We start from the raw sequence: 12,751 nt of genomic DNA on the forward strand, positions 1-12,751 counted from the left end.
AATGGCCCAAAATTACTCATTGCCTGGCACTGGCTGCCACTGACAGCCATAGACGTTCAATCCGTTTGAAGTGGGAGGGATGGCAGCGGATGAACGAATAAACTCATTCCAATTCACAGCAGAAGCTTGTTTTTTTGTTTATTAGTTTTTGTAGAATATCCTAGAATGATTTCCCGACCAATGTATCGAAAATCGCTGTATCGCTATATCGTCAGATCATCGTTATCGTGAGCTTTGTATCGCAAATCGTATCATATCATGAGTTACCAAGAGATTCCCACTCCTAGTCTTGACACCAGGGCCGGCCCAGGCCATTTGGGGGCCCTAAACAAAATAATGCAAAGGGGCCCATATTTTTGGCCCACCATTTCGTCACAGTGTATTGTGAAACCCATACATGCAATCCAACCCATATGTCCATATTGTGTATATTAATCAGATTTTGTTGTACTGCATACTTCAAACTTCTCACCCCAAATGATTGTCAGTGTACTTACAGTAGATAGCGCCAAACCTTTTTCTAAAAGAGGAAATAAAGAAGTTCAGGAAGAACTTTTATTTTTTTTTTAAGCTTCTAATCAAGTCTCAAAACTCACAAAAGTCAACTAAAGCAAACTGTAGTAAACAAAGTAGAATACAAATTAAATAATTGCCAGATTGGGGGCCCCCTAGTGGTCAGGGGCCCTAATCAGCTGCATAGTCTGCGTATAGGCTGGGCCGGCCCTGCTTGACACTCAGTGATACATGCTACATGTAGTTTTTGGATCGAAACAATTAAGGTAAGTACGTGATAATACCACAATAAAATTTTTTTCCCCTTTTTTTTTAAATGCCCACCTGTTCAAAACGCCCCCCCCCCCCCCCCCAAAAAAAAAAGATGTCAAGCTTTCCAATGATGTATCACACGTACATATTGGACAATTTTGAAATTTGGCCAAATTGGGGATCTCAGAGGAACCCTAAGTCACCCAAGTGTTTTCTGCCATTTATAATTTATGAATTTGTTGTTTACTGAAAAAAGTATTGTTATGCAAATTAGTTGTTGCCCTTCCTCTGACTTTTGTGCATGATTATGGCTCAACTTTCTGTCCTTAAAATGTTTTTTTTTTTCTTTAAATCATGTGCTGTGCGTGAGACCTCCTGCTGACATTTCCTTCCTCCTTCGCGGATTCTCAGCTGACAGCCTTGGCGTCTTATTCTTGGCATTTTTTTCATTCTCCTATTCAAGCGGAAAATGGGCCAACAAGTTACGTAAAAACACACTCCGATCCACCACACAAGCAGCATAGGCGCTCAGTCTCCTTCGTGTTGGAGCTTGATTGCTCCGGACCACTGTTGTCATTGGGAGAAGTGCTGTTTTTGACCGGCCCCTCCTCCTCCTCCCTGGCCGGGCCCCCCGGGCTGTATAGCCGCCTCGCAGACTTTTCAGTTCGGCCCGGGAGAGGAATGCGCGGGGATGCCGAGCACCGTCGACTCTAGGACAGCTACAAAACCACGACTATACCACCGTAATGGACAGCCATGATCCATATGTGCATTTAAGTGAGTACATTTTCTCGTTTTCGACTTTTAAACCCGTCGCGGGGAGACTGGGAGAGGCAGATAGCGAGTGGAGGAGGGCACGTTGCTGGAGGAGTGTTCACCGGGCATGGCGTTCTCTCTCCGGGCTTTCACCACACGAAGCCTCGGTCCTACTACTCCGGTTCTCCCGTTTCTCGCAGCGATTATTTTGTGCTGTAAATAAAGTCAGGTGGTCCTGGCGGTCAGGCAAGGTCAAAGGTTGGCATTTTAATTGCGCTTATGTTATTTATGACCCCTCTAAACTGTTTGAGAGACTTAAACTTAATTTACTGCGCGGAGCATAGAGAGTTGTTGCGTGAAAACAGGCTGCAGAAACCGCCACAAACAAACTTGTGGCACAAAGTGGCAGCCCCCTGCACTCCCCCTCCTCAACATAAGACAGGTCAGTTTGGAGGGCATCCATCGCCCGGACAGCGTGATGTCATTTTGCTAAGTAAAGCTTCACTCCTCTGACTCGAAGACTTTGTCCTTGAACCAGCTGATGGCTCTCTTTCCCCCCTTTGCCCTTCTATTAGCAGAATTGTTTATGTGACAGCTTTACAGCCCGTGGAGTTAGGCAACACGTGGATCACAGTGGGCCAAAGGAGATAATGTCTGTGTGCTCAGTACACTAAATTAACAAGTTGACTTTCACAAAAGTAGGTTTCTGCTGTCATCATGTGATGCAGAACTAGAACATTTGATAAAGGTGCAATTTAAAAACTCTTACATGACTTAAAATGATTTTTCTGCACATTTTCTTGGGTCACATGTTGAGGGCTAGGTAGGGGCTAATAAATTGAGGCCATAATGTACGTAGATAAAGCAAGTGTACAAAAATTCAATGGGGGGGGGGCAAAAATAGTAATTTGTTGCCACAAAATAACATTTAATGGCTACTAATCAGGTGGCTCGGCACACGCGATACACATTATAAGCCTTTGTAACATGCACTGAACTTAACAGGAAAATGATTATTTAATGAAAATGTTTGCTCATAAATTGGATGAAAAGTGCACTAAAACTATTAAAATTGCTATTACATGCAAATGTATTAACTCCTAAAAACTGAATACAACTAAACTGCACCTAATGTCACATTTATTTCAGTAATTATGTCACGTACCACGAGAAGGAGTCTGCACAACACTCGTGGTGTGTGAACCACCATGTGTATTTTAAAAACGGATGAGGTAGACAATACCAGGTATCAGTGGTGTTACCAGGATGCCAGGTGTGGGTGGGCATTAGTCTTACCCTGGGGGGGGGGGGGGGGGGTGGCAAAAAAAAAAAAAAGCTACAATCCTCAAGTCGGTCGAAATCCAGCGTAGGGCTACTGCACCTTAAAACATGTTTTGTTTTCTCCATGAGATAACTGTTGTTGTGATTTGGTCTAAACAAATAAAAGTAGATTTTATTTTATTTGACTTAGAACACATCCATAACTGAACAGTATGGACATGCAGGTGACAATGTTTTTTTTTAGGTAACCTATTGTGGTTCTTCGGTTTTTATTATTATTACTATTATTATTATTACTAGAGGTGTGCAAAATTTCCGATTCTTAGATTATTTGCGATTCGGCCGTGGAAGATTCGAGAACGATTCACAAACATCCATCCAATTATTGAAATATGTCAAGTAAAGCGGAAGTAAAACACACTCAGCGCGCCGCGCGGTTCTTCGGGACGCAATGAGGAACGGAGCGAGAGTAGCTAAACATCATGCTTGTCATTATCCGGCCCCTCGGGTAATGCCAATGCTCAACTCACGACTCTAGCTTAACTCATGCCGCGAGATAAAAAAAACAACAACATACCTAACTTCTGCCGACCGCTGCTACAAAGTACGTCCACATAATGGTACGGTAGATATCATATTTATATAGGACTAGATGCAAAATAGACTCGGTGGCGTTAGCAGCACATGTACAGAAAGCTAGCCATCTTGAAGCAGTACACTTCCCTGCAAGGCTGTTGTAGCGAACCTAATTAACTTTTTATCTAAAATACTCCTAAATTGGTAAAATATTGACTTGAATCTATCTTTAAAATAGTTTTTAAAACTTTCACATGTCGAAAGTAGACAAAAGGGAAATTATGGAACAACGGGGGCAATTTTAACAACGGTTCATTCACAACATTAAATTAATTGAATGTAGTTTAAAGCTGCTGATACAGAATGGGGATCTGAGTATATTATTTATTGTTTTTAACTGTTAACTTGATACTGAAATAGTGGTTTATTTAAGCCTGCGAGGCTTTTTTTTTTTAATTTATTTTTTTAAACATTTTTTGTAATTAATGTACAAAACATTAAAAGCAGCTAATAGCAGGGGGGGGGGGCATCAATAATCGATTTATAATCGAATCGTAGCCTCTGAATCGTAATCGAATCGTTAGGTGCCCAAAGATTCCCACCTCTAATTATTACTATAGTTATTCTTTGTTCCGCAGCCCCTTTCAGCTCAATTTGACCCCCTTAGAATGCTTCAAAATGCACCAAAATCGGCAGGCAGGTCAAGACAGGTGCAATCTTTGATACCGTGTAAAGACAAATTCCAAATACACTATGTAGTGCCCCCTAGCAGTCATTCGTTGTCCCACCGACGCTTTGAGCCCTACTTTGACCACCTCAGAATGCTTCAAAACTCACCAAACTCAACAGCCAGGTGAACACTGGTGAAAAATTTGATAAAATGTAAAAAAAAAAAAAAAAAAAAATCAAAATATGCGTAAATGTGTGTAGCGCCCCCTAGGAACAAAACCAACATTGCATTTCTTTTTAGGGTGAAAGAGGAGGTAACAACGCACAGGTTAAAACTTAGAACACATCAGTACAATATGAATGGGATACCATACGCGGTGCCCAGACTGCCGTTAGTACTACATCTTCTTTGGGTGGGCAGAGCGTGTCTGTGGGTGGGCACTGCCCCCCCTGCCCCCCCGGTAACGCCCCTGCCAGGTATAGCAGATTCGATTATTGGCTATAATAATTGGCCTTGCTAGCGAACCTGACTTTTGCAATGTCCAAGATAAATTTCAAATCAGTTTGGTCTTCTGTAGTAGGGGCTGGATTTCAAAATTAATGCTAGATGTTGGGCTGAGAACCAATCACAGAAGCTAGAAGTAAATATACCTTGACAAGCTTGCATACAATTGTATTGTTATGGCAACCTAAGGAACTGAAGTTTTTCATAAACCAACAAAAGGGCTTTTTAAATCATCACCCCACCCCCCATATCCATGTCTATATGCTCTTAGCATAGGTTCTGAAATGTTTTGTCCAGTTTTTTTCTAACTAAGATTGGGCATTGTTTGAATTTGAACAGTTCCGATTCTGATTCCACGTTTTGATTCCGGTTCCAAACAATTCTCGATTCCGATTCCTTTAATAGGCAGGGTGGAAAAAAATTGCATAGTTTTAATTAATTTCTTAACTTCTTATTTTTTTAAATATACGAATTTTCAATTAACTATGAATTTCTCACAGGGCTATTTTTAACTTGTATATAAATATCAGTCTTTGAACTTAAATATGATGAAGATTCTTTCCACAGGAGTGCACTTTCACAAAGATGTTTATTTTTCAAAAGCTTACGGAGAAAACATTTACACATATTCTTTTGTCTATGTTTCAGAGTGTCTTGTGCTGCAGCCATTTTTACATGTTATTGAGCTCCCACCAATGGGCTAGCAAGGTGCAGAATATGAAACAAACAAACAAAAAAAAAACAACTTGTAAAACCTAGTCCAGATTAGCAGCGGGTACAGTATAAAATCAGAGACGGTTTTTGTTGAGGAAAATGATCATTTCTACCTTCTCAGGCAGTAAGTGTGAGCATTCTGGACAGATAGTGTCTCCTGCAATGGAGAACACACGTTCACTGGGTGTAGATGAAACTTGAGCGCATAAACTTGAGAAAGCGAGAAAAAGTCACAAATATTAAGGAGGGGTAAGGTAGCTGTGAGCCGCTGGGCACTTAACCCTTTAACACCGAACGTGTCGGCAGCGACGCGTTTACGCATGTCGTCTTTGAAGCTTCGTCACGCTGTAATTACGTCACCCACGCGCCGCTGGTTGGTCTCATTTGAAAGTGCGGATGTTGATGTCCACACCAGTTTTTATTTGAAGTCAATCGACCAAGAAAAACGGGAGATAATGTCATTTGAGTTTTATAGTTTTATTGCACTCATAAATATGCATTAAAACGCTGCATGTACCATGTGTATGTCCGCATCTCCATATTTCCATCATTTCTTGTCCTTTTTCAAAACTGAAAGCAGCACAAAAGACTACATATCCCAAGATCCGTTGTGATGTCAAGAAGGACGAACCGAATGTGAACATTTTTAATAAATTGCTGAGCTAGGCGCCAACTAAAGAAAAGGAGGCATGAACACCGGTTGGATTGCGGGAGCGACTTTGAAACGTGCAGAATGAATCGAAAACTAATTTTAGCGCAAGCTAATGCATTTTTTTATTCAACTCAAGGAGTAGGATGAGCTGTATTTGTCGTTGTTTTCCTCTGATTAGTCGGCGTCTCGGCGAGTAGATGTGACAGCAGCGCTCAAACGGCAGAAGAGTAGGCTGTGTGACGTTGTATGTGACGCAGCTCAGTGACCTGTTCAAAAACCAACTTACCAAACAAACCAACAAATAAATATAGTGATCGCTTCCACACACATCCAAGCGGTCCATTTCATTCAGGAGCATAAAATACCGCGTGTATTATGAAATAAACATGCTTTTTCGTGTCACAGGCACTTTAAACTTAATTTTGATTGAGTACTTTTTGGCTGCCCCACGAACGTTGGCCTTTCGGCCCTTGGGACATTTTGAGGAGAGAGTCCCGATGCTGCATTCTCCTGTCTTTAAGTAGTGGAAAATTTCCTCATATAAGTCGTCCATGGTTATACAAAGAAAGAACATAACAGTTTGTGCAAGCGTTGTTGTGATGATGACCAACGTTTAATTTTTAAACAGGCATTTCACGGGAGAGCATTTCGACTCTTCGGCCAATTATATAGCGAGAATAAGGAACGTCACTGTCAAGCGCAGGCCTTGCGAGTGGATAGTGAGGGGAAGAGGATAGTGAACCTACACCGGATCCCATCGATGCCCAACCCTATTTCTAACCTTTATTGAACCAATCTAAGCACATATTTCTTAGGAACATCTACTGGCACCCCACCAAACATAATGTCACAAGAATGATATACAGTAGCCTATTAAAATCTTTTGGCAATCGCTGACAAACTTACAAAGATAATTATACACTGTACATTGTGCCTATGTCATTAGCATAGCAATTAAGTGACATTATTTTCCCCATGGCCCAGTCTTCCTCAACAAACGCATGTACTGTACAATAGTTATTATCACATGATTGAAATCATAACTTTATTATTGCAATAAAATCATCTGCTCCCTTTATGTTCTATTTCAAGACAGAACTTGCTGCTCCATTAGCAGCCATACTTGCTCATCTACAATATATAATGCATTATGTGGTATGCTTTAGTTTAGATCATTTCCTTGTCTATTGTGACCACCATTCTGTTGCCTTTGTGTTGAATCTGTTCATATGGTGTAGCGCTACCTTTTTTTTGTTGTCATACCAGAGCGAACAATCAGCTGCTGCAGTGCGTTTTTTCCTGGGTAAGTAGAACAAGTGTGTTGAACGATAATCGTGTAGCATTAAATAATAAAACAAAAAGGGCCTTTGAGCGTAAACAGTCTTGATGCCATCATAGAAACGTACCACCATTCATAGAGGCTGATAATTGCTTCCATAACCAATATACCCCCAGGAGAATAAAAAAGACATCTGGATAGGACATATAAGGGAAGCCTTTGGTTGCGCGCTTGGGCCTGACATGGAATATTTAGGCTCTTTGAAATTCCAAATGGTCTCATTTATTTTTTATTTTCACCATATACATTTCTATCAGATAATGGACAATAATAGACAGTGAAAGACCTTTTTTCTGTTGCAGTTTTGCTGTATTTCTGTTATGCAGAAAGTTATGTTATCCCCAGTAGGGATTAGAGCTGGGCGGTAAACCGAAAATTTACCGTCACCGAAATTCTTCACGATGACCGACGTAATTTTGACCATGTCGGTAAATTCGGTAAATTAATAAAACAAGAAAATAGTCTTTTCATCCCGCTTTGACTCTGTGTTGTTCGTCTATGCTCATTCCCCTTTAAGAAAGCAGTGAATGTACTTACGTAGGGAGTCACGTGATCATCAGGAAGCCAATCAAACAGAAGCCCGGTAAGCTAACGCTAGCAGCTAATGCTACAAGCAAAACGTGATGGAGTGTGGCTTAAGGGAGGTTCGCCAAACTTTCACCCGACATTTAATAGACTCTTGGTGGCATCCAGACGGGCTTTCACCAGCTGTCCTCCCTTGTTCTCACAATTTCTGGAGATGGTGCTTTCAGTGCTTTCTACCGGTAGCCAGGCCACAGGCTAACGCTAGCCGCTAACGCTAGCGGCCGCTAGCGGCTAACGCTACAAATGAACGTGATGGAGTCGGATAGCGGCTCTAACCTTGTCGAAACGGCTGAATTTAATGAGTGGATTGGGCATGGACTGCATCTAGCAATTACTATGTCGCGTTATTTTGTATCTGACTGTGTGTGATTTCTCTGATAGCTTTTGTGATGGTAAAGCATTCAGCATAGCACAAATGGCCCCAGCTATTTTTCTGTATGTGTTTAATTCTGTGTCATTATTGCTATCATAAAATCTTAAGTGTTTCATTTGCAGAAGATCAATATAGCTTTAATGTGTGTCTGTCTGTCTGTCTGTTTGGGGGTTCATGTATGTGTGCATTTATTAAAAAATGCACTGGGAGGGGGGGAGACCCTGAAACCATAAAGTAAACACTTGTATTGAATAATTATGTCACAGCAGCCATTAACAATAAATTGTCTTTTTGAAGTGTACTGTTCGAGCTGCAAGTCATTTGTGTTACAATGACATGTTTGCACAGGCATATCGATTTTGACAATGTACATTGTTCAAGCCATACACTCTGTTATAAATGCTCATACTTGAATTCTTATTGTTTACAATTCATTTGTATAAACCTAATGTCTAGACTGCATGTACATTTGTTAAATATATCAAATTGAATGCTGGTAACTAAATCAACAAGAAACTGTTAATCTGTATTTCATGCATTGATTCAGATTTTCAAATTATATAACAGTCCGCTTGGACGACTTTATCGTCATTTATCGTTATCGAGATAAATCTGCTCCATTTATCGTGATACATGTTTAAGGCCATATCGCCCACCCCTAGTAGGGATGCCCCGAACACTTATGACCTGATTGTGAGGAAGTGTTGATACTGCGAACTGATCCGATACCTTAGTAGTGTATTAAGAAGGACAAAAAAGCATATATAATTTAAAAAAATATATTGACAGAACTTTCCTAACATGCCATATACTGTGAAATGGTTAGCACAGCAGTATACAAAGTTGTTTTCCCCCCATTAGTTGTATCGCTCCAAATAAGGTTGTAAACAGATTACATCGGAATATTGTTTTACACGAATAAGGCTGTATAAAAAATATATCACCAATACTGTACCACAAATTGCAATAACAACAAAAGATCTTAAAAGCTCAATAAATTGCTTTTACACAGTTCTAAAAATAAAAAATAATACATTTTTGAAAACCAAGCCCAACTTCCTATCACGTAATCGGTAACATCTTTAGTCCCCAGGTTATTCTTAATCAAAGTTTTGTTTTAAAAACTTCTCCAATCCACAGTAACTCTGGTCCGATTTAATCTTTGTTTGTTTTTTCCCCCATGGGAAATATCTAAAACGAGCCATTTTTACTCAAATCTTCCAAGCCCTTGGCTGAGATATTTCCCTTTTATTACATTAAACAGGGTAGTAAAATTAATATCATGCCTTAAAATATGTTTCTTAGATTCTACATGATAAGCAAAAAAATCCCATACTATAAAAGGAATTAATTTCTTGAATAGATAAGTTTAGGTTTAATTTTTCTATTCAGTTATCACAATTATGTGCAACTATAGATGAAACTAGACAGGTGCCGATTACCAGTTTCAAGGTGTACCGTGGTATCAAAACATCACGGTTTCAAAACTGCAAAACTTTTCCGTCATACCGTCTCTACGGTATTAGCAAGAGGCGTGCAAAATTTCCGATTCTTAGATTATTCGCCATTCGGCCGTGAAAGAGTCAAGAACGATTCACAAATATCCAAATTCCGATTATTGAATTATACCAGGTAAAGCAGAACTAAAACACAGTCAGCGCGGTCTTCGGGAGACAATGAGGAACGGACCGAGAGTAAATATCATGTACAACTCATGCCGCTAGATAAAAAAACAATAATACCTGACTGCGGCCGACAGCTGCTTCAAACAAAGCCCAGTTGCTAGTTGCTAAAAACATACGGACACATACGGCTATAATAGATATCACATATATGTAGAACTAGATGCAAAATGACAGATGACGGCGGTGTTAAAACATATGAAGAAAACTGGATGCGAAATGACAGACTTGCCGTTTAGTAGTTGCCGCATTGTAAACAGCCGCCATCTTAAAGCAGTAGATTTCTCTAGAAGGCTCTGTTGCAGCGAACCTAAATAACGTTTTATCTAAAATACTCCTAAATCGACAAAATCTTGACTTGAATCTATCTTTAAATGAAGAAACAGTTTTAAACCATTAACATGTCGAAAGTAGACAGAAGGGAAATTATGGAATAACGATAGCAATTTTAACAACTTTAACGGCTGATTCACATCATTAAATTAATTGAATGTAGTTTCAAGCTGCTGATACAGAATGGGGACTTGAGTATTTTATTTACTGATTCTGACTGTTAACTTGATAATGAAATATTAGTTTGGTTTAGCCTGAGAGGATTTTTGAACAATTTTGGAACTAATGTACAACACAGGCGCGGCACAAAAGGCGCGGGGGGGGGGGGAATCGATAATCGATTTATAATCGAATCGGAGCCTCTGAATCGTAATCGTAATCGAATCGTTAGGTGCCCAAAGATTCCCACCTCTAGTATTAGCTATTTTCTATGTCCCAAAAATGCAGGGAGAAATCCCTCGCTTGCAGCTGCAAGGCTCAACCCTCCCCCACCGGTTGTTGTTCAGTGACAGTGAGTCAGCTGTGCTACACGATGGCTGGAGGATGTGGAACTCCTGAACTTTTTCCCAAAACAAAATCGCTGGTATGAGAATGCTTCGGCTACAGATGGTTGGGGCTTAGAAGAGGAGGGTCAGCCGACATGTAAAACATGTTTACGGAGGGTGGCTGCCAAAGAGTCAATACATCCAATATGATTTCGCATTTATACAAAAATTATGGTTTGTAAATACTGTCATGAACGTTTCCCACCAGCTACGAGAGTTAACTCCATTATGTTTAGTGTGTCTAATAGTGGTAAAACGTGTTTTTTTTTCTCTCTCAGGCAACTGCCTGTGTTGAGAAAGAGAGTGTTTGTATAATGCAAACATGATACGAGTCATACACATGTGCTTTTTATGGAAAATAATCCAATTATTTTTGTTCTGATGGTAATAATGTTGAGCTGTAGCCATGGGTTTAGGCTCACCTAAAGGACTGCATTTATTGTAATTTTATTTAGAATATTTCAGTTATTTTTTTATTATTATTATTTTTATTTTTATTTTAACTTGACATTATACTTATGTTCCAATTTGCTGTTCTGAAAAATAAAAATCTTGTTCAATGGATTTTTTTTTTTTTTAAAACCCAGATATCTCAAAGTAATACATTTTAGAGCTGTAATTGTAATACCTTGATTAGGGTTGGGCATCGAGCATCGATGGGAACTGGTTCTAACACTCCGATGCTCCCGGAATCATTCGAATTTTTAAATTTCGATTCCTTGTTTCAATGCCCTGACTGCTGAGCGGAAAAAAATCGCTGAAGTTCAAAGACTGATGTTTATATACAAGTTAAAATTAGCCCTGTGAGAAGTTCATTTAATTGAAGTAAAATCGAGAAGACTTTAATATAAACTATGCAATTTTATTTGACCCTGCATTTTTTTTTTTTACTCTGCCTCTTATAAGAATCGGAATCGAGAATCGTTCGGAATCGGAATCGAAACGTGGAATCGGAATCGGAACAGGAATCGTTCGATTTCAAATGATGCCCAACCCTAAACCTTGATACCGTGATATTTTGGCTTAAGGTTATCATATCGTCAGAATCTCATACCTGCACATGCCTAGATGAAACAAGATCATCTTGTGATCTAATTGCTTGGAGGTCCACTAATCTTTTCCCAGACATGTGCTTAATGCAGCCCCTCCCTTTGCAATGCAGCAAAATCTCAATTTCTTCTTTCTCAGCACTTTCACTTTTTTCTTCAGAATTTCCCATCTACCGAAGTGATCGTTAACAAACACCCCCTCAACTGTCTTTGATGCTGAGAACTTCTTTAGGAAATCATGACAGGGACAGCAAGTGAAAGGGAGAACTACTGTATAAAAGAGGAAGAAAAATGAAAATATTCACCCTTACAGATGTGAACACCCATGACTTTTGCCAGGGTTCATGCTCTAACTTAATACTTGCATGCAGTAACATGTTCATATACTGTACTACAACTTTCTACCAGTGCACATTCCCAACATATAGCTCATTGTCTGGGGCCCGACCTCGACCACACCGTCATATGACTGAAAGAATGTGGTCTTGAGGCTGGGAAGCCGTGGCGGCTTTAAAAACCTGCTCGCTGACTACCGAGCCCTGCACACAAGTTCGCATATCCCCACCCACTCCCACAGAGATAAATAAACCACACAGGTAATGGGTGTGGCCCTTTGCAAGTTTACTCAAGGATTCTCGCTACTTGAGCCTTCTTGCATTAGCACACAATACATGTAGTAGTATTGAGTGTGTGTAGTTTTGTGTCAGTGGAAAAGGCTGCTTGACTGGATTGTGTCTGTGTGTGTGTGTGTGTGTGGGGGGGTGCATACTTATTGTGAGAACTGAGTTGAGGGAAAAGAAGGGGGCGCAGGGAGGCCATTCTCAGGGCTAATTGTCAGTAATTAGTCATTAGTGAAGAAGGTCAAACCCTTGATTTAATTCCAAATTTAATCAAGCAGAGGACCTCGGAAACGCTGCTGCAGTGTTT

General features: G+C 40.0%; 1 protein-coding gene across 3 annotated transcripts in view; it reads left to right on the forward strand.

Annotated features, from left to right (window-relative positions):
* The first annotated feature begins 1,271 nt into the window (after positions 1-1,271).
* rxrgb (retinoid X receptor, gamma b) overlaps positions 1,272-12,751 on the forward strand; it is a 97,132-nt gene continuing 85,652 nt past the window's right edge. The window contains exon 1 of one of the 3 annotated variants that reach the window (XM_057840558.1): positions 1,272-1,542. Coding sequence is in view for 1 of the 3 variants with exons in the window: in XM_057840557.1 (XP_057696540.1) it covers positions 1,512-1,542 (31 nt within the window). In the remaining 2 variants the exon portion in view is untranslated. The remainder of the gene's footprint in view (positions 1,543-12,751) is intronic. The other 2 variants (XM_057840555.1, XM_057840557.1) reach the window with 2 other exon arrangements.

This window comes from Corythoichthys intestinalis, chromosome 7, assembly GCF_030265065.1.
Source record: "Corythoichthys intestinalis isolate RoL2023-P3 chromosome 7, ASM3026506v1, whole genome shotgun sequence".
NCBI lineage: Eukaryota > Metazoa > Chordata > Actinopteri > Syngnathiformes > Syngnathidae > Corythoichthys > Corythoichthys intestinalis.